The sequence below is a fragment of the Tetrao urogallus genome (assembly GCF_951394365.1).
Source record: "Tetrao urogallus genome assembly, chromosome: 5".
Lineage (NCBI taxonomy): Eukaryota > Metazoa > Chordata > Aves > Galliformes > Phasianidae > Tetrao > Tetrao urogallus.
Window position 1 is genome coordinate 30289895 of NC_136818.1, and position 17950 is coordinate 30307844.

The 17950-nt window shown below is 42.7% G+C and overlaps 1 protein-coding gene across 1 annotated transcript; it reads left to right on the plus strand.

The window, feature by feature from the left end:
* ATAD1 (ATPase family AAA domain containing 1) lies at positions 1 to 14230 on the plus strand (the record flags this gene model as incomplete). Its single annotated transcript, XM_079535639.1, has 9 exons — positions 1 to 162; positions 1443 to 1541; positions 1828 to 1948; positions 4115 to 4315; positions 5311 to 5417; positions 8144 to 8233; positions 9766 to 9816; positions 13424 to 13560; positions 14110 to 14230. 9 exons carry the CDS (start codon positions 1 to 3, stop codon positions 14228 to 14230), a joined length of 1089 nt encoding a protein of 362 aa, XP_079391765.1.
* Between the last annotated feature and the right edge of the window lie 3720 nt (positions 14231 to 17950).

Consider the following 17950-nt stretch of genomic DNA (forward strand, 5'->3'; position numbering starts at 1 on the left):
ATGGTCCACGCTGAAACGTTTTCACGCCCCCTGAGCCGGAATGAAGTGGTCGGGTTGATCTTCCGTTTGACGATATTTGGTGCTGTAACATACTTCACCATTAAGTGGATGGTTGATGCCATCGACCCCACCAGAAAGCAAAAAGTAGAAGCTCAGAAACAGGTAGGATTTTATTCACAAGTATTTTTGCAGAACACTGTTTCATTCATTACTGTTCAGGCAGAGAAATCTGAAAACTGGGCTAGGAATAGCCAATGAAGTAATTAAAGAGAGCTTGTGGGAGTGGAATAATAGAAAAACAGGAAGTGTATTTTAGTACAGGGTCTGAGCTGTTGTAACAAGTTAAAATCTCTAGCTCATAGTGGTGAAAGAACTATGTGGTGTGATGGTGTGGTGGTCTCTAACTATCTGCGAGTGTGTGGTCCCAGTGTCTCTTCTGTTTCTGGCAGCTTTGCTAAGCAGCAGCGCATTAAATAATGCTTTCGGTTGCTTGTTAAAATCCTTGACCAGAAATAACTTAGTTCTCTACTGTTTTTTGGCAACTTGATGGCAGAGGCAGGGCTGGAGTAGCTCATAGCAAAGAGGAATGCTGCTGTCCAAGTGCTTTTTCAAGCGCAACTGTAGCTTGTCTCTTCCCCTGGTTGCAGTCAAAATGCCCTGGAAAGGGGAGGAAAAAGGGGAAGCCTTGTTCCTTAGGATGGACTGGAATGAGGTGTGCGTGGGTGTTAATGCTTTTAGAAAAGGTGTAGGTGCCTTTGTGTACCAGATGTTAAACATTTCCTTTGGAAAGTACTGAAGCAAATATTGCAATATTTATTTATCTATCTATCTATTTATTTATTTGTTAGGCCTGTCTCCATGTATTCAAACTATTCAAATTCAAATTAGGTTTTAAGCAACCTAATTCTGATGGTTTTTTTTTTCCTTTTTTAAATGAAATCTTCAGTAAAAAAAAATTGGTTCTCTTTAAAAATCAGCTTTCACAATCTGTGCTGGTGCCAGCTGTTATGTAAGAGGTTGCAATATCCCAAAAGCATGTCAGATCTAACCTCAAGTTTGAGCGTAAAGAGAAAACGAATTGCAAAAGTATGTTGCCACAACAAATGACTTCTTTTTAAAGTGGGAAAAAGAAAACAGTGAATGCTTAGAAAAAATATCTGGCTTTGGTGCATCGTTTTTTTTTTTTTTTTTTTTTTTTCCCTTTTCCTTGAAAATACATTGATTCCTCACAGATGCAGTAGTATTGTTTCACTGAAGTGACAGCACGTAATTTGGAAACAGCAGAATCCTTCTTCTAAAGGATTTGGGCACTTTTCAGATATGATTTACTGAGAAGCTTGTATTTCTAACTTTCAGACTCCAAGTAGCAGTCCTTTAAAAATTAATTTTTGAATTAAGTTATCTACTTCCCTCTCTAATTTTCTTGGTGTTCTATGCCTTAGGCTGAAAAGCTAATGAAGCAAATTGGAGTGAAAAATGTCAAGCTTTCTGAATATGAAATGAGTATTGCTGCACATCTCGTCGACCCACTAAGCATGCACGTAAGAAATACTTTTCCATTTTATTCCTAGTAACGCACTTCAGACATGGAAGATGTTAATTTTTTTTCTTTGGATGGCGTTATTTTGCATATGTATATGTCTATGGAAATACATGGAAGGCGATTCTGTGATTTGAATCTGTAGTAACATCATTAGGAATAGAACTTCTAATCTCTTGTTGGTTTTTTGTTTTTGTTTTCTGGAAGGCCCAACACTACTTAAATTTTTGGGTGTGTTTTGTTGGTGGGGACTAAAATCACTTCTAATACTGTTTTTTCCACACCAGGTAACTTGGAATGATATTGCAGGCTTAGATGATGTCATTACAGATTTGAAAGACACTGTCATCTTGCCTATCAAGAAGAAATACTTGTTTGAGAACTCCAGGCTCTTACAGCCACCAAAAGGTAGGAAGGATATGTTATGAATTTCTGTATTGATATTAAAAAACAAAAGCTACAAAAAAAACCCACATTAGGATCACTTAGAAAGGAAGGAGAAAGTGAGCTGATAATTATCCAAAGTATAACTGGATTGATGCCAGGGAAAACCCTCTGGTTTTCCCTCTTCTATTGCCATGAAAGTAAATTCTAGTGAATGGCTCGTATTAGTTATGAAGTGATAATTGCTTCTTAGTTATTGATGATGCATCTTAATGCATCAGTCTATACAGTTTGCATTTTTAACCATCTAAATTATGGGAGCTTTGTCCTTTTTAGACCTCATTTTGTCCTTTGCTGTACAACTTTGTAGGCTTTATTAGTTTTTTTTATAGTATCATGAAAATACGAGTCACAAATGTGAATACTGCGTTAAGCTGATCTTGTTCACAGCTCTCTGTTCTAATCCTAGAAATTGCAGTCATTAAAGACATCATTTTTATTTTGGAGATCCCTCGATTCTCTCTGGAGTTGAGCTGGACAATACTGAGGCAATTGAGTAGATCAGAACTATCTATGCCAGAATGCAGCTGGTTGTATTTGCTGTATGCTTCTTGAAAACACACAGAATTTGAACATGTGGTGTTGAACAAAATGCCAAATTCTATTGTTAATACTCTTCCCAAAGTTCTCTGTAAACCAATTTCTGCCTGTATCTGTGGCTGTCTTTTCTCAATTTTATGTGCCAAGAGAAAGAAAATGAAACAGTTTTGTAACTGGTTCAGTTTTTTCAAGGCTATGCTCTCTTAAATCACAAATTGAAACTGTCTGGAAAATTGTTCTAATGATCTAATAAGCGGGAGGAGAATTATTTATCTTTCTTAAGCATACTTTCTGTATAGGGCAAGCTCCCTGTTTTCTTAGTGGCTTGCAGCAAGTGTTAATAGGAAGTCATCTTTTCAGAGTAGTTGTTTTTCTGATCATTGACTGTATAAACAGAAAAAGACAAACTATTTCTCTGTTTTTACTGATCTTTTTTTTTTTCTTATTTTCTTTACAACCGTGTTAGGAAAACATTGCTGTCATTTCTTTCAACACAGCGAGTTTAAAAATAATGAGAAGCATCACACTTCATTTGTGCATGATATGTTTAAAATGTTTGTGGGCTCCTTTTTGTTTTTAACCCACAGAATCACAGATCACAGAATCACCCGGGTTGGAAGGGACCTCAAGGATCATGTAGTTCCAACCCCCCTGCCTAGCAGGGCCACCAAACATACACATTTAGATCAGGTTGCCCAGGACCCCGTCCAACCTGGCCTTGAACACGTCCAAGGACGGGGCATCCACAACCTCCCTGGGCAGCCCGTTCCAGGGCCTAACCACTCTCCTTGTAAAGAACTTCCCCCTAACATCCAACCTAAATCTTCCCTCCTTCAACTTGGATCCATTTCCCCTAGTCCTGCTATTGTCAGCCCTTTTGAAGAGTTTACTCCCCTCCTGGGTGTAGGTTCCCTTTAGGTATTGATAGGCTGCAATGAGGTCGCTCCGCAGCCTTCTCTTCTCCAGGCTGAACAAGCCCAACTCCCTCAACCTGTCCTCATAGGGGAGGTGCTCCAGCCCCCTGATCATCTTAGTCGCCCTCCTCTGGACCCTTTCCAAAATCTCCATGTCTTTCTTGTACTGAGGGCTCCACACCTGGACACAGTACTCCAGATGGGGCCTCACAAGAGCCGAGTAGAGAGGGACAATCACCTCCCTGTCCCTGCTGACCACCCCTCTCCTGATGGAGCCCACGACAGTACAGAACCCCTCTGTACTAAGCTTTCTTAGTGAACTTGAAGCTACTAATGAGGCCTACCATAATGCTTGTAAGAAGTAGATTTTTAGTCTTGTAATATTTGCAGTCTATGTATTTGCTAGTCTATGTAACATTTGCAGTCACAGTAATAAAGCACTCATCTTTCAGACTAATGTCTTCTTTCAATTTCACTATATATTTTTGTGTGTATTCTTGGTTTTAATCTTACAATGAGGATATCTTAAATGTGTTTGATTTGATGGAACACTGTGCAACTTGGCTTCCTCTCTTAAAACTTGAATGAAATACAATCCCAGGCACTTTCATGTCTGTTGTGCCAAGAGTGTTTTCTGCATTGCAAGCAGGGAACATTAGCACCTTGGCTTTTTCAGGAGTACTTCTCTATGGCCCTCCTGGTTGTGGCAAAACCTTGATCGCCAAAGCTACAGCAAAGGAAGCAGGTTGTCGATTTATTAACCTCCAGCCTTCAACGCTGACTGACAAATGGTATGGAGAGTCTCAGAAACTTGCTGCTGCTGTCTTCTCCCTTGCTATCAAGCTCCAACCGTCCATCATTTTTATCGACGAAATAGGTAAAAATCTGTGCTCTTTGTAAGTAGTGGCGTGCCGTTGAACTGTGGGTTCAAGTTGAAGGTTATATTGATCTACTGCCAGCCTTTCCTTAGGAAGAATGGTAATGAGGCAAGATTTAGCAACACATATGGTATTGGAAAGTAATCCTGGCAAAGCAGGAAAAATCGCGTTTCTGTTTGTGTTAGTGCAGGAAATTAGAACAAGTTGCTGCTTATTTTTTGCTGGGCTAATTAGGGAAGCCTTATGGGCAATAAAACATGGAATTAGAAAAGCTTGGGAATAGTAATTTAATAAGGCTAGTGAAATAGGAGGGGAACGCCAGATAGGAAAGCAGAAAAAGTGCAGTTGTTCCACGCAGCTGAGCTTGCCACTATCATGCATAAGTTACTGTGAGCAGCTTTGAAACCGCTCTTTCTCCTAGCACTGGCACTTCACAGAGTGAATTGTGCAGTTTGTAGAAAGAGCATGACAAAGCTTTGTCCAGTTCATGTTTATGAAGGGTCTGCTTTCTTCAGATGTGTTTATTTCCTTCCTGTTAGTGTGTAAAATGTGCCTTTTCCTACCTGGTGGATGTTGTTTAGGCGGCTTCTGAAAAAATCAGAGCTCTGCATAGCAAAGTGCATAGCCTGATTCATGCCAGTCCTGAAACTTGCTGTTCTCTTGTGCTTTGGGGTTTCCTAATGATTCCATCTCTACATAAGAAATTAAGGGGAAATTTAAATTTCCATGAACTGGGGAAAGTGAAAACCAGGAGTTAAGATCTGGGACAGTCTGATGTGGTAGTTACATACTTGGGTGATGTAACATAAAAGATACGCTTAAAAATGTGCTAGGACTCCTCTGCTGTATTCTTATTTGTAAGAAATATTATTCATTTGTTGACAGCATTTATTTTAGAAATAGGACAGAGTATGCCATCAGCACACAAGAAATCAAACTGTAGTTTCAACGGCAGGATTGTAAGTCTGCTACTTTACTGAATCCTTTAATATAGATTCCTTCTTGCGAAGTCGTTCGAGCTCTGACCATGAAGCAACAGCTATGATGAAAGCTCAGTTCATGAGTCTGTGGGATGGCCTGGACACAGATTACAATTGCCAGGTAAGCAGAGAGAAAAGCAGTGGGATTCTGTCATCCCAGCTGTGGTGTGCTGGATCATTTGGGAAGGGGTAACAGATTGCATGTATTAACTGCAAAAAGAATTTCTCTACCTGTTCGTGAACACCCATGTGTTGTGGGAATGAGATTAATTATATTAAGGAATTACTTTTCTTCTTCAGAATACTGTTTTTGTATGTGTTTTGTTTTTAATTTAGAGCTGCTACTTTCAGAAGTGTTGTAAGTTTCAGTAATGCAGCTTTAAAACTCAGGCTGCCAAAATTTGGAATTTTGAACTGTTTGGAAAAACAGGTTGCCAACGAAATTTTCGTCAGGCAAATAGAATCTTCGATTTCAGGAAAGATATGAAAAATGCGAGTATTCACCTCAGTTGCAGGTAGGTTATTTTCTTTCCAGAAGAGCATCAGACTAGCTCTAAGTAAGCATTAAACTGAAATTCTTAATCTTTGAGACATCAACTTCCTTAAATTTTTTGTGGTCAAAATAAATTCTGTTAAATGGAGATGTGGTTCCACCCCATGTTCTTCTGTGCTTTCCCCCCTTCCCATAATCTTTATGAAAACATTCTGATTCAGAGGAGGGGGAAAAAGTACAAAACCTGCTGATGCTTTATAAAGAACATGACTTGGATGCCACATAGAGGAGAGCCTGCTGCCGGGGTGTCACCTGAAGCAATGATTTTAAGGTTTTAGAAAAGGATTGTTATTCTTTAAATACTGAATTTTCAGCCTCTTAGATTTGTATTTGACTGTGGAAGAATTCTGATTCTCTGCTCTCCATCAGTTTTTTCTTTACGAAATGGGCTCTTCCTGCTCTCTGGGTTGTGCTTACTGAAGCCTGCTTTTCAGTGGATTTTTAAAACAGGTCCAAAGATGATGAATGTAGGTATTGCAGAGGCTTTAAGCAGAGTGTTTGCTTATCACTAGTGGTACGAACACCTAAGTGTAAGCTAAGATCTTGCACGCACACGTTCTGTGTAGTACATGAATGTTAGTTACCTGCTTTCCAATCTAGTGGCAACTTCCTGTAGCAAGTGAGCAAGTGAGGTTGTTCTGTGTAGTAAGACAATATGTGGCCTTACCCATCTCAAGCTCAGCATGCTGAGCCTGAGCAAGTTATTGTTGTCCCTTACTTGCTATGCCTTTGCATGGCAGAGAGCCGTAGGGATAAAAATGCAGTGCAAACAATTGATTGGTGACACTGGGATTGATTCAGGTTTCTGGGGAGTGTTTTCTTTTGGTACAGTATTTCAGGCTCCTCCCTTTGACGTTCCTGGGTCGTGGTTCTGATGTGTGGCTTTTCTGACAGCCAGCTCATGGGGCTCCTTTGTTCCATACCAGTGTTTACTTGGAAGGTTTGGGTTGCTTGTCTGATTTTCGTCAAACAAATTTCCTTTGTACAAGGATGAAATTTGGCTTTTATTACTGTACAAAAAATTGCCAGTGTTAGGAGGAAATTGTAAAATCACCATAATGAGCATTACTTGTTCCTTCGCTAATTGCATCTGAAAAGTATCTTCAGCTTTGGCTTGAACCTGCTGTCATGATGAGTCTGGCAGGGACTGAAGGCTCAGTGTCTGGGAAACGGGGCTGCTCTGCTCAAAGCTGTAAGCCCTGGCTGCTGCATTCATTCTTGGAGGGGCCTGTGTTTGACAAAGCCATTTCTGGGAAAGCTCCTAGCCCTGATGCAGAGGGAAAACCACCTCGAGTGTAATGCTGAGCCCTGACAGACCCTCGGGAAGCACAGCAGAGATGCAGCGATGCCTCTTGCATCAGCAAGCATTGGGCACACAAGCAAGACCATGGAATTTACATGCATAACCATTTCTAAACAGACCTGTGATTGAGACTGCCTGAGCCCCAGCTAAAAGTGAGCCTTGGGCTTTTTCTGTGAAGCAGTTTGCCACCGCATACTTAAGCCTCTAGGTGGCAGGGTGGCTCCGATGCAGAGGATGCAAGCAGGAGGTGCCAGGGCTCGTTGCGGAACAGTGACCCCAGACAAAGGAGCAGGAGGGTGTCAGGAAGCTCTATTGATAGGAAATTTACTTTCTGGACATTTTTCACTGTTGTGACTGGGTGTTTACGATGTACATAACTTAAAATAACAAATGAGAATACAAGACTGATGTCAATGGGAAGTAAATTTGTCCTTAAGCTAACAGCTGAAATCCAGTCAAATGAGGTAATGCTCTCCTTGTGTGGAACTTGGCTTATACACATCTACTGCACTGCTCCTTCAGTGTGCTATAAGTATACCACAGGTATAGTGAAGGCATATGGGTTCTGCTTGATTTTTTAACGCTTTCTAAATGTAAAAAGGAAACAACACTTTAGCGCTTTGTAAAAACTGCCCATTTAGTCTTTCCTAGAGAACTGTCTCTCTTTTTTTTTTTTTTTTTTTTTTTTTAAACACTGCAAAAGAATGAAAAGATTTTTCATACCTGATCAATGTATCTTCTTTCAAGTCCCTTCCAGACCATTGCCTATAGTCGAAAGCTCTGAGTTACTTCTCGGTGTTTGAACTTTCAATTCGGGATCAAGGGGTGTCAGACTGACATAAAAATCAGTACCAAGAAGCCTCATGTAGTTTATTTAAATGTTGATGCTCTTGATAAAGAGTGGAAGAGTCACATTTTTTGTTCTGAAATTGCGGTATGGAAATGTTTTTAAAATTGGGTATCAGGCTACATTGTTGTTTTGTGTATGCAGGTCATCGTGATGGGAGCCACCAACCGTCCTCAGGACCTTGACTCTGCAATCATGAGAAGGATGCCGACCCGCTTTCATATCAATCAACCCGTAAGTCCTGCCAGCTTTGCTGGAACAATGCCTGGGGGCTAGCAACAGGCAAGTGCTCTATCAGCCCCAAAAGACACATATCTGGCTGATTTTTTCAAGGAGATAAAGATGGAGTACTGTTCTGGTCCGCTTTTAGTGTTTTTAGAAGCTTATAGAACTCTGCTTTTAGGGTGGAGTTTGCCAGAAAAACCTAGTTCCTTGGTTCTTTTACCTGAAAGAACTCCATCTGTCTGTCCTGAGAGCTTCCAGCCCATTTTTTCATCTAGATGCTGTACTCAGTCACTCTTTCCTTGCTGTGGGATAAATAAATACAAAATAAACTAATTTTCTGCATTTTTATGAAGCTTAAGGAAGTCCTTGGCATAAGACCTGAGCACATCCCATCTCTGCTCACAGCAGTTGGCACTGGGCACTCTTCATGCTAGTATACCATGCTGTTTTCCAGTGCAGCTTTGCTGTTGAGGTTTTGCCTTCTTTCTGATAAGCTGTCTTCTCTACAGTGCAAGGTAACACAGTTACTGAATTCCGTGAGGGATTATCAGGCAGCTGCAGGTAGGGCATGAGCCAGAAGGTCTGTACCAGGAGCAGCATCTTAGAAAACAACTTATTAAACAAAGAACTTCAAAGGCAATGGTGCTGAGGTGAGAGGCAGCTTACTTCACAGGCTGCCTTTTGGGGAGATCTTAGTTCTAACTTGTAAACAACCACAAAAGGCACAAAATAATCTGCGTGCACTGCTTTATGGGACAGAGTGACAACCAGACTGGGGGTACATCAGTTTCTGGATATGTGATACGTAGACTTGAAGAAGAGAAGAGGGTATCAAAACCTACATTCTGATTAAGCCTTTCCATATTTGAGCACAGCAAGCAATGTGGGAAACTTTTAGCTTTTATTCTCCACAATTTACTCCAAGTGGGCAGTAAGTTAAGGTCTGTGTCAACTAGGCCAGCAGTCACAATGTTACCCTCTCTATATGTTTTGCTATTGCCATCCCTTCCAAGGTATTTCAGTAGCCTTGAGCACTTTATGATATCAGTACGAAAATGTCTTGTGTTGTTGTAAAAGGCTCAGTTGTGGTTGTCAGCATTCCTTTCTAAGTATGGTAATATGCTTAATTATCATTTTGTGCAGAAACTGAGAGACTGAAACAGTCCTATTCCCAGACCTATCTTATTGGAACTGGCCTTCTGTTAAAGATGATAAGAAATCCCTGGGGACAGGTGATTGTACTTAGGACAAAGTAAGACTAAACACAGTAGTGCATTTCTCTTTCCCTACAGTTAGTGTAAATGTGTATGCTCAAGTGTTCAACTGCGTGTGCTCCTGGAGTCAGAGTGCCCTAGATTTTGCTGAGTGGTTTCCCTAATTGCTGTCAGATAGGTTTCCTTCCTGTGTTTTTCATGTCTCCCATTTGAGGGATCAGATTTTGTCACTGAAATAGACCCAAAAGCCCACTTAGTGCAAGATTGATGTGGGTGTTGTTTATGTTTATTTTTGTTTTCCAATAACTTTAATCTCTTTTGTTTAAGGCTCTGAAGCAAAGAGAAGCAATCTTGAAACTAATTCTGAAAAATGAAAATGTAAGTAGACTCCTCTTCATGGTTAATTTACTATAAAACTGTAGTCATGAGCACATGCTCTGGAGTTGTTGCAAATACTTTGTAATTGATTTTCTTGAGATAAGGTAGAGATCTACCTGAGTATTCATGCCTATAACTTAGGAATCTTTTGTTCTCTTAAGTGTGGCGTCGGTTTGAAGCAGTAGACTTCCCTCTTGGTTTAAGTGCGAGCCAGTGAAGAAAATAACTTCTCTGTCCCCATTTTCTTTTCTTAAAACAAGATGTGTTCATCTCACTAACAATGCAGCTAAAGGTGAACCATGATTGGAAATAGCTTTGATCAGTGAAAGAAACATTGTGAAGCATCATTCACTCAGGAAGAAGACATTCTGATTTTCTTCAACTCAGTGTTTGTTGGCTCACATTCAGAATGGAGGAATGACTTTTTCTGACAATGCTGCTTTTCCACTTTGATTCGTAGTTCATACTTCCTTTTGGGAAAACTACTATGGGTGTTTTTAGAAATTATATTGTATATATTGAATATATTATTCCTGTCACGGCTGGGTTGCACATGAAAAGAAAAGTAGCAGTGAGTGCATCTAGGAATCTTACAGAATTTAGGCTGCAGCATTAATTCTCATCAAGTTAATGTTGCAAGGGGTCTGTTCATGCATATTCTAAAAGAAAATCAGTTGGTTTTAATAACAAATGATATTTTTAAGAGGCTTCAAAGTTGCAGCTCGTCATCATGAATGGCAGATATTGAAGGGGCTGTTTTTCAGGTGGTCATTTGGGATCATTTGTGTTGGACTGGAAGGCAGTTGACAATAAATGCAAAAACTGAACTGATGCTAAAAGCCAAGGGAATTGTGGAGGAAAATCGGACCTATTTGCAGCAAACATCAAACAAATTAAACCTCTTGCAAACTGGTTCCAAATCATTACTCCTTTCAGGAGTTGTTAGGAAGATGTGCCAAATAACAGACCTTCAAGCAGGCTTCCCCAGTAACTGCAGGCAGCCTTTGCATGCAGTCAGACTTGTGCAGATCCTTTGCCTGGGATGCTGGGCCTGTGAGTTCAAGCACCTTGCTCTTATGGCATTGAAGGGGAACCTCAAATAGCTTCTGAATGTGGCCTTGAAAGAGTGTAAGGTGTATCAAGCACTTGGTATGGAATCCCAGCTATACAAATGATGCTTGCTGGGCCAGGGGTAGAAATCAGCCTGCACTGGTTATTCCATTGGAGGAGGAGGAGGATCTCTCAAGCCTAGCTTCTTTCCATCCAGGGAACAAGCTTTGGACAGCCCTTCACATGGCAGCTGTAAGCATGCTAGCTATTTTCCCTTCCTGTCTCAAAGTACTGTTTCATCTTCCTGACTTGAAGGGATATCATTGTCAGTACCTGCAGCACAGCATCCCCGTTTCCAGGTTCTTCTTAGCCAGCTACACTGCTGCATCCAGTTGTTGATGGCCAAACTGAGTGGCTCCTCCAGCTGAGCCCTGTGGGCTTCCATATATTTGTGTGTAGGGCCATGCTTAAAGCAGAGCACTGAGAGACAGCTAGGCTTTGCTTTTACTACCATCCAGCCAGTTCTGTGAAATTATCTCCCTCTTGGAAATCACTCCTTAATCTCAGTCTTTTGGTTAGACTGCTTTGGCCTTAACACCTTAGAATCATAGAATGGCTTGGGTTAGAAGGGACCTCAAAGGTCATCCAATTCCAACCTCCCTGCCATAGACACCAGATCAAGTACTGGATCAGGCTGCCTAGGGCCCCATCCAACCCAGCCTTAAACACCTCCAGGTACAGGGCACCCACAGCCTCTCTGGGCAGCTGTTTCATCACCTCACCACTCTCATAGTAAAGAACTTCCCCCTGACATCTAATGTGAATCTCTTTTTCTTTAAAACCCCCTCATCCTATCACTATGTACCTGTGTAAAAACTTGATTTTGAGTTTAGAAACTCATGTTTCTACATTCCTTTTAAATTTTGGAAGGCTGCAATAAAGTCTCCCCACAGTCTTCTCTTCTCCAGGCTGAAAAAGCCCATTTCTTACAGCCTGTTTTCATAGGAGAGATGCTCCAGCCCTCTGATCATTTCTGTGGCCCTCCTCTGGACCCTCTCCAACACAAGAGAGATGGAGCTTTTGGGGTGTCCCATACCTGGATGCAGTACTCCAGGTGGGACTTTATGAGGGCAGAGTAGAGAGGGACAGTCACCTCCCTGTCCCTGTTGGCCCCCCCTCTTCTGATGGAGCCTAGGGTACCATTGGCCTTTTGAGCTGCAGGAGCACACTGCTCCTCATGCTCATGCTCAGTTTGTCATCAACCAGAACCCTTAAGTCCTTCTCCACAGGGCTATTCTTAAGGAGTTCTTTTCCCAGTCTCTGTACATATCTGGGATTCCCTTAAAACCAAGTGCAAAATGTTGCACTTTGCTTTGTTGAACCTCATTAGTTTATCAAGGGTTCACCTTTCAAGTTGATCGGAGTCCCTCTGGATGGCATTCACTCCTGCTGTATCAACAGCACCCTTCAGCTCGATGTTATCAGCAATCTTGCTGAGGGTTCACTCAATCCCATCATCTATGTCACTGGTAAAGATGTTAAAGAATACTGGTCCCAAGACAGACCCCTGTGGATCACTGCTTATTATCGGCCTCCACCTGGGCATAGAACCATTGAACACAGCCCTCTGGCTGTAACCTTCCATCCAATTCCTTATCCACAGAGTAGTCCACCCTTCAAAACCGTACTTCTCCAATTTAGTGGTAAGGATGTGGTGGGGGACCGTGTCAAAGGCCTTGCAGAAGTCCAGGCAGATGGCATCAATTGCCTTTGTCCACTCCATCACTCCAGCTTCTTGAAAGGAAAATGTGTCTTGAATGGAAAATCTGCTGGAAGGAGCTGTAAACTGGGTGAATAAATATGAGGTCTTGACCAGAATGAGTCCAGTCTGATCCAGTGCGTGGGCTTAGAGATGTTCTTTTGCCTCTAAGTTCCCTCTTTCATGGTTGTGTAAAATAGGATTAGTTGTTCATTAACTCGACCAACAGCTTTTGAAGTTCTTACTCTGCACTGAGAGCTGGCAACAGCAAAAGGTAAACTTTTTCCTGCCTTGCTGTATTACTCGTCAAAGCAAGTGCTTATGCAAATAAAATGTTGTCTCTTGAATAATGTTAAAAACAAACTAAAAAAGGCTGTGGCTAAGAAGGGGGATCCATTGGGTGGCGTTCATTTTGAGTTGCAAGGAACTTGTGAGGGTGCTGGGGAAACCGAGTTGTTATTTCTATGATACTGTTTTCCAGCCATCAGGCTTCCGAAACTGCTCAGGAACCTTGTCAGTAACAGGTGGTAGCAGTGTGATGATTCACATGTGGTTGCTTGTTCATGCTTAAGAAATTTATCGGATGAAACATCACTTTCATTTAATGAAATTGGTTACCTGGGAAAGTTCAGACCATAACTTTATCAAATAATTTTCTTTTTAGTTCTCAAAAAGGCAAGATGGAAAAACCCCCGCCTTAGGGCAGGTAAAAATACTTGGAGGTGACCATTTATTGTACTTGTAGAACAAAGTGAAGTCTTCAGGATCTCCATGCTCTTTTCTCTTGTTTCTGGACAGGTGGACAGACATGTAGATCTCCTCCAGGTTGCCAAAGAGACTGATGGATTCTCAGGAAGCGATCTGAAAGAAATGTGCCGGGATGCAGCACTCCTCTGCGTCAGGGAATATGTTAATTCTGCCTGCGAAGAAGAGAAGTACGTGCCTTTATTCTGTTACAGTAGTGAAGCAGCAAGTGGGAAGGCTCTTGGTGCTACATATGGGGCAGTTATTAGGTTTTGTTTTCTGATACAAGTGGCAAATTATAGCAATTTTGTCAAACCTCTCCCTGATTGACAGAAAACAGGAGGTCCTCTCCTTCTTGACAAACTGCCACCATACGACCAAAAAAACTAAATAAGTTATCTTATTCTTTTTGACCATCAAAATAGGACTGTTTGTTCCAAGGCGTCGAGCTTGAGCTGGCAAAAACCAGCAAGAGTAACACTTCTGCACTGTGTGTGCTACCAGTTTGAAACGCTGGTGACACAATGCTCTTGTGCACACGGAACTGTACTCTGTTATGTTCCTCTGTTTATCTCCATGCTTGCAGGTAGACAGCATGCACAGACAGAAGCACATTCTAAGGGTAGTGCTGGGTCAGAGTCAGAGCTGCTGTTCTCAGAGATTACTTCTGTTTGTTTGAATTGGTGCCACGTGTCACCCAAATGACTCTCTTGGTTTTATTTTCTTTCTCTATCCTGAAGCCGTGATGAAGATGAAATTCGGCCTGTGCAGCAGCAGGATCTCCTCAGGGCAATTGAGAAGATGAGGAAATCAAAGAAGGCCACGCTTCACGATGACCTGATGCATGTCATTATAGATTAAGGCTAAGGAGTGCGCTTGCTGTTTCTGATGTGATTTATATTCTGTAATCAGTTAGCGAAAGCAATGGAAGGGGCTGGGAGTGGGGACACTCCTTGAACGAGGGAGTTCTGTTTCTGGAATTGTTTTTATACAGCAAATGCTAAGTTATTGAAATTTTTGTCATGCACAACTAGAAATGTAACAGTAGATCACGAAGTGGAACAATTACAGCTCAGACGAAGAGCAACTGCCTGTGTCTTGTCCCTTATGGATGCACTGTGTAGCCTTAAAGCAGGTTCTGGTGTGGTGCGAGGGCAGCGGCCGCCTGCTACCGGCTGTGTGCATACATACAGGTGTGTGTATGCATTACGTGTATATATCCACGCGTTGTTTTTATATGTAGGCATAATATGTAGATAACTTGAGTATGGGAAATCTTTTCTACTTCCTGAATGAAACCAAATCAGAAGATGTATAGATTCATCGATACTCAGCTCACACTTACTTCTTCCTTTGAGCAGCAAGTAGAAATTCTGCTTCTAGAATAACTTTGAGGGAAAATTGAAAATGTTACTGATACATTTTTTTTTTTCACATCACCACTTGAAATCTGGTGCCATTGAGTAAAGATAGTAACTACTGTAAAAATGTTTGAATGCTTTTTCTTTTGTATGAATTCTGCTTCTGGAGACATTTTAATGCTGTTCTTATTTTTCCCCTCCAATGTGATTTAATTAAGGGTGAAGTCTACTTAACTGCTTTTTCCTTAAGCCCCACCTTTTCGAGTTTCTTGAGGCTGTGCTTTCTGCTGTGTTACGTGTCACAGTGGGGGCCTACTGCTGTTTCATCTCTGGAAGAGGCACTGCTGCACTGCCCCATTGTGCCACGGTGAGGGGAGGTGTTCTATGGTGCTTTGCTGTGTCACCTGCTCTGCCGTGCAAAACTGAAGGCAATGAGGAGGCAACTTCAGGTTTATAAATATGATTTAGCGATGTTCTGCTGTACCTGTTGGTAACAGTTTGGTAAATTCATGTAACACTGTGTAATGATAAAGGCAAAGGGTTAAAATGTAAGTGGCAAAGTCTTTTGGTAAAGTTATTGTCAGCAGGTTTTCAGTAGTTTAATTTTTTGTAATGATTGTGAATTGTGCACTAACTTGACACAGACACATCATCACAGCTGTCCGACCCAAGGGTCAGTGCACTGTCACAGCTCTGCTGGCTGTGGAGAGGTAAGCAGCGAAAGCAGGTGACAGTGGAAAATGGAACAATCTGCAATGCAGAGAGCCGGGGTGAGGTGCTGTCTGGTGTCAGGCACTGCTGACAGTGTGAGTTCAGCTTGTAGGCTGAAAAAGCAGCTCGAGCACCTGGAAGCCCCTGGAGGACAGGGAGCCACCCTCCATGCTGCAGGGGGGTGAGCTGCAAAATCTGACCTTTGTAATCAATTGTGGCGGTTTCTCTGGAGGCTGGGATTATGCCTGCACCAGAAGCAGAGCTCGAGCTGCTCAGTCCGTTCAGCTGCGTCCATCCTTCTTCACAGCGTGCGTTACTTTGGGGGAAGCGGTTTAATCCTGGTTTATAATCAGACTGAGTGTGAGGTTAAACATCAAACCTGCACACAGGGATGCCTGCAGGAGCACCCTGGGCCCCAGCTGAATGCTGCAGTCCTGTCCATGTGGCCCCAGCGAAGGGGCTGTTGGCGTGCTCCTCATCTTGCCTTCACCAGGCCTAAGAGAAGAGGGGGGGGGGGAGGGGAGGTGGCACGTGGGGTGATCTGCAGTTGCCCAAGGGATAGTTCCTGCAGCTGAGCTGTTCTCACTTCTCCAAGGACAACTCTGCACCTTAGAGGCCCTTCCCAGGAGCTTGACAGGGAGCCTGGGGATACTGCAGGATTTACACAAGAACATAATGTTTATGAGTGTGTCTCTGAATTCTGCAAGTGCTGCTTCTTTACAGCCTTATTTGAGCGAGGTTTGGACATGGGAAACCCCCTCTGGTGTGTGGGAAACTCATCTTGAGGGGTGCTTGGGGTCTGGGAGCGGCAGGCAGCACAGCGCTCAGTGCTGCTGAATGCGCCTCGCCTGACTCGAAATAAGGCAACAATCACAATGTCAGCATTAGTTTACATGTATAAATATTTATTTGTACTAAAAGTGAGTGTCTCAGAGTATCAGGGTCAGAATATATTAAATCAGGAGATGCATCAGTTGAGGTACAAATTCCAGTCTCATGTCTTTAATAAATACACACGAAAAAACTAGTCCACATTATTTTAATCAGAGGTAATCTGTATACTATGCTATTTTAAAAGAACAATTCAACAATTGCGTTTTGCTGTGACCATCTGGATTAAGTACATTGTCTTGCACTACTTGATTCTTTTGGGATGAGAGGCAACAGCTAACTGCTGCTTCAAAATAGCCAATATTGCAATTGAAAATCGGTGTCTTGCTTTTATCTTCCACGTCCCTGCTAGAGGGCCTGCATGTGGAAGGCTCTGGTGCTGGTATGCTCTCGGCTACTGCCGGGGTGGTTGCAGCACAACGTTGAGGTATAACATGGCTTTTTGTTCTTCTCTTTGAATATATAAAAAGATTACAAAAAGAAAACCAACATCAGGTGACAAATGAAAAATAAGACGCTTCGTACAAAAATATTCCCAACTGCATGTGTAATCTTGGTACTGCACCATGGCCACAGCAGAACAGCTCTGAGCTTGCGGCGTTGCTTGATGTGCAGTCCCCAGCAGAACCAGGGTTGTTCTTGCTGAGCCTGGACCCATCTGTAATTAAAAGGCGGCATGTGCAGAACAGTTCCTGTGAAACCTGCGCTGAGCAGCCCTGGGGAACTGACTGAAGAGCATGTATGCAAAGGCCACAAAAGCTGGTGGTAATGCGTGCATGGCTGCCTTCCCTCTGCTGTCCCCTAAAACCTCCCCTCCGAGTGCAGCTGTCAGGGAAGGCACTGTTCACCCTTCCCAACACCATGGCAGCACAAATCAGAGGGAAGGCATGAGGTGCGATGGCAAAGTCCATGGTGGGGAAAACCAGAATAGTGCTGCAAGAGCTCTCCATCAGGCAAAGGCAGCCCCAGTTCAGCCCTTCGCACTGTCCTGTATGATCAGCATCTTCTCAGCGATCTCCCAGGCTGCGTGATGCTCCACACGGCCGCCATGGTGCCCACTGGGCCATGAGCACAGGGAGTCCCAGCGTCCCCATGGGAAGCGAGCTTAGAGCACCAGGATCACAGCCAGTTGTTTTTTTTTACCAGAGGGGGCAAGCAGGAGGAAGAAAAGACCGGTGAGGCACTGACGGCAATGAGGCTGTTCATAAAAAGGCACTAAAAAATCTCACTGTTAGCAAATGTCTAAGGAACAACCTCGAGAGCAGCAACTGGATCCAAGCACTGAGGGCCAGCAGCAACCACTCCTTGGTCCCTCCTTTGGGGCAGCGCTGGGCAAGGGGTAAAGGAAGGACACTTCATTGCTTCTATTCCATGCAGGTGCACAGATTTGCCCAGCACCAAATGAGCCAGCTGGCCCCATTCAACACTGCACCAGGCACCTTGGAGCTGCACCAGGCTGGAAGCAAAGGGCTGGCTGTCTTCCTCCTCCAGCTCTGAGGGGAGGAGGACTTGGTTCAAAGTATTTCTGATTATTAAAAACTACTCTGATCCAGACAGGAGAAGTCCCACCAGTCAGAATAGTGAAAATGCCATGTAGCTGATCTCTATCATAGGGAAT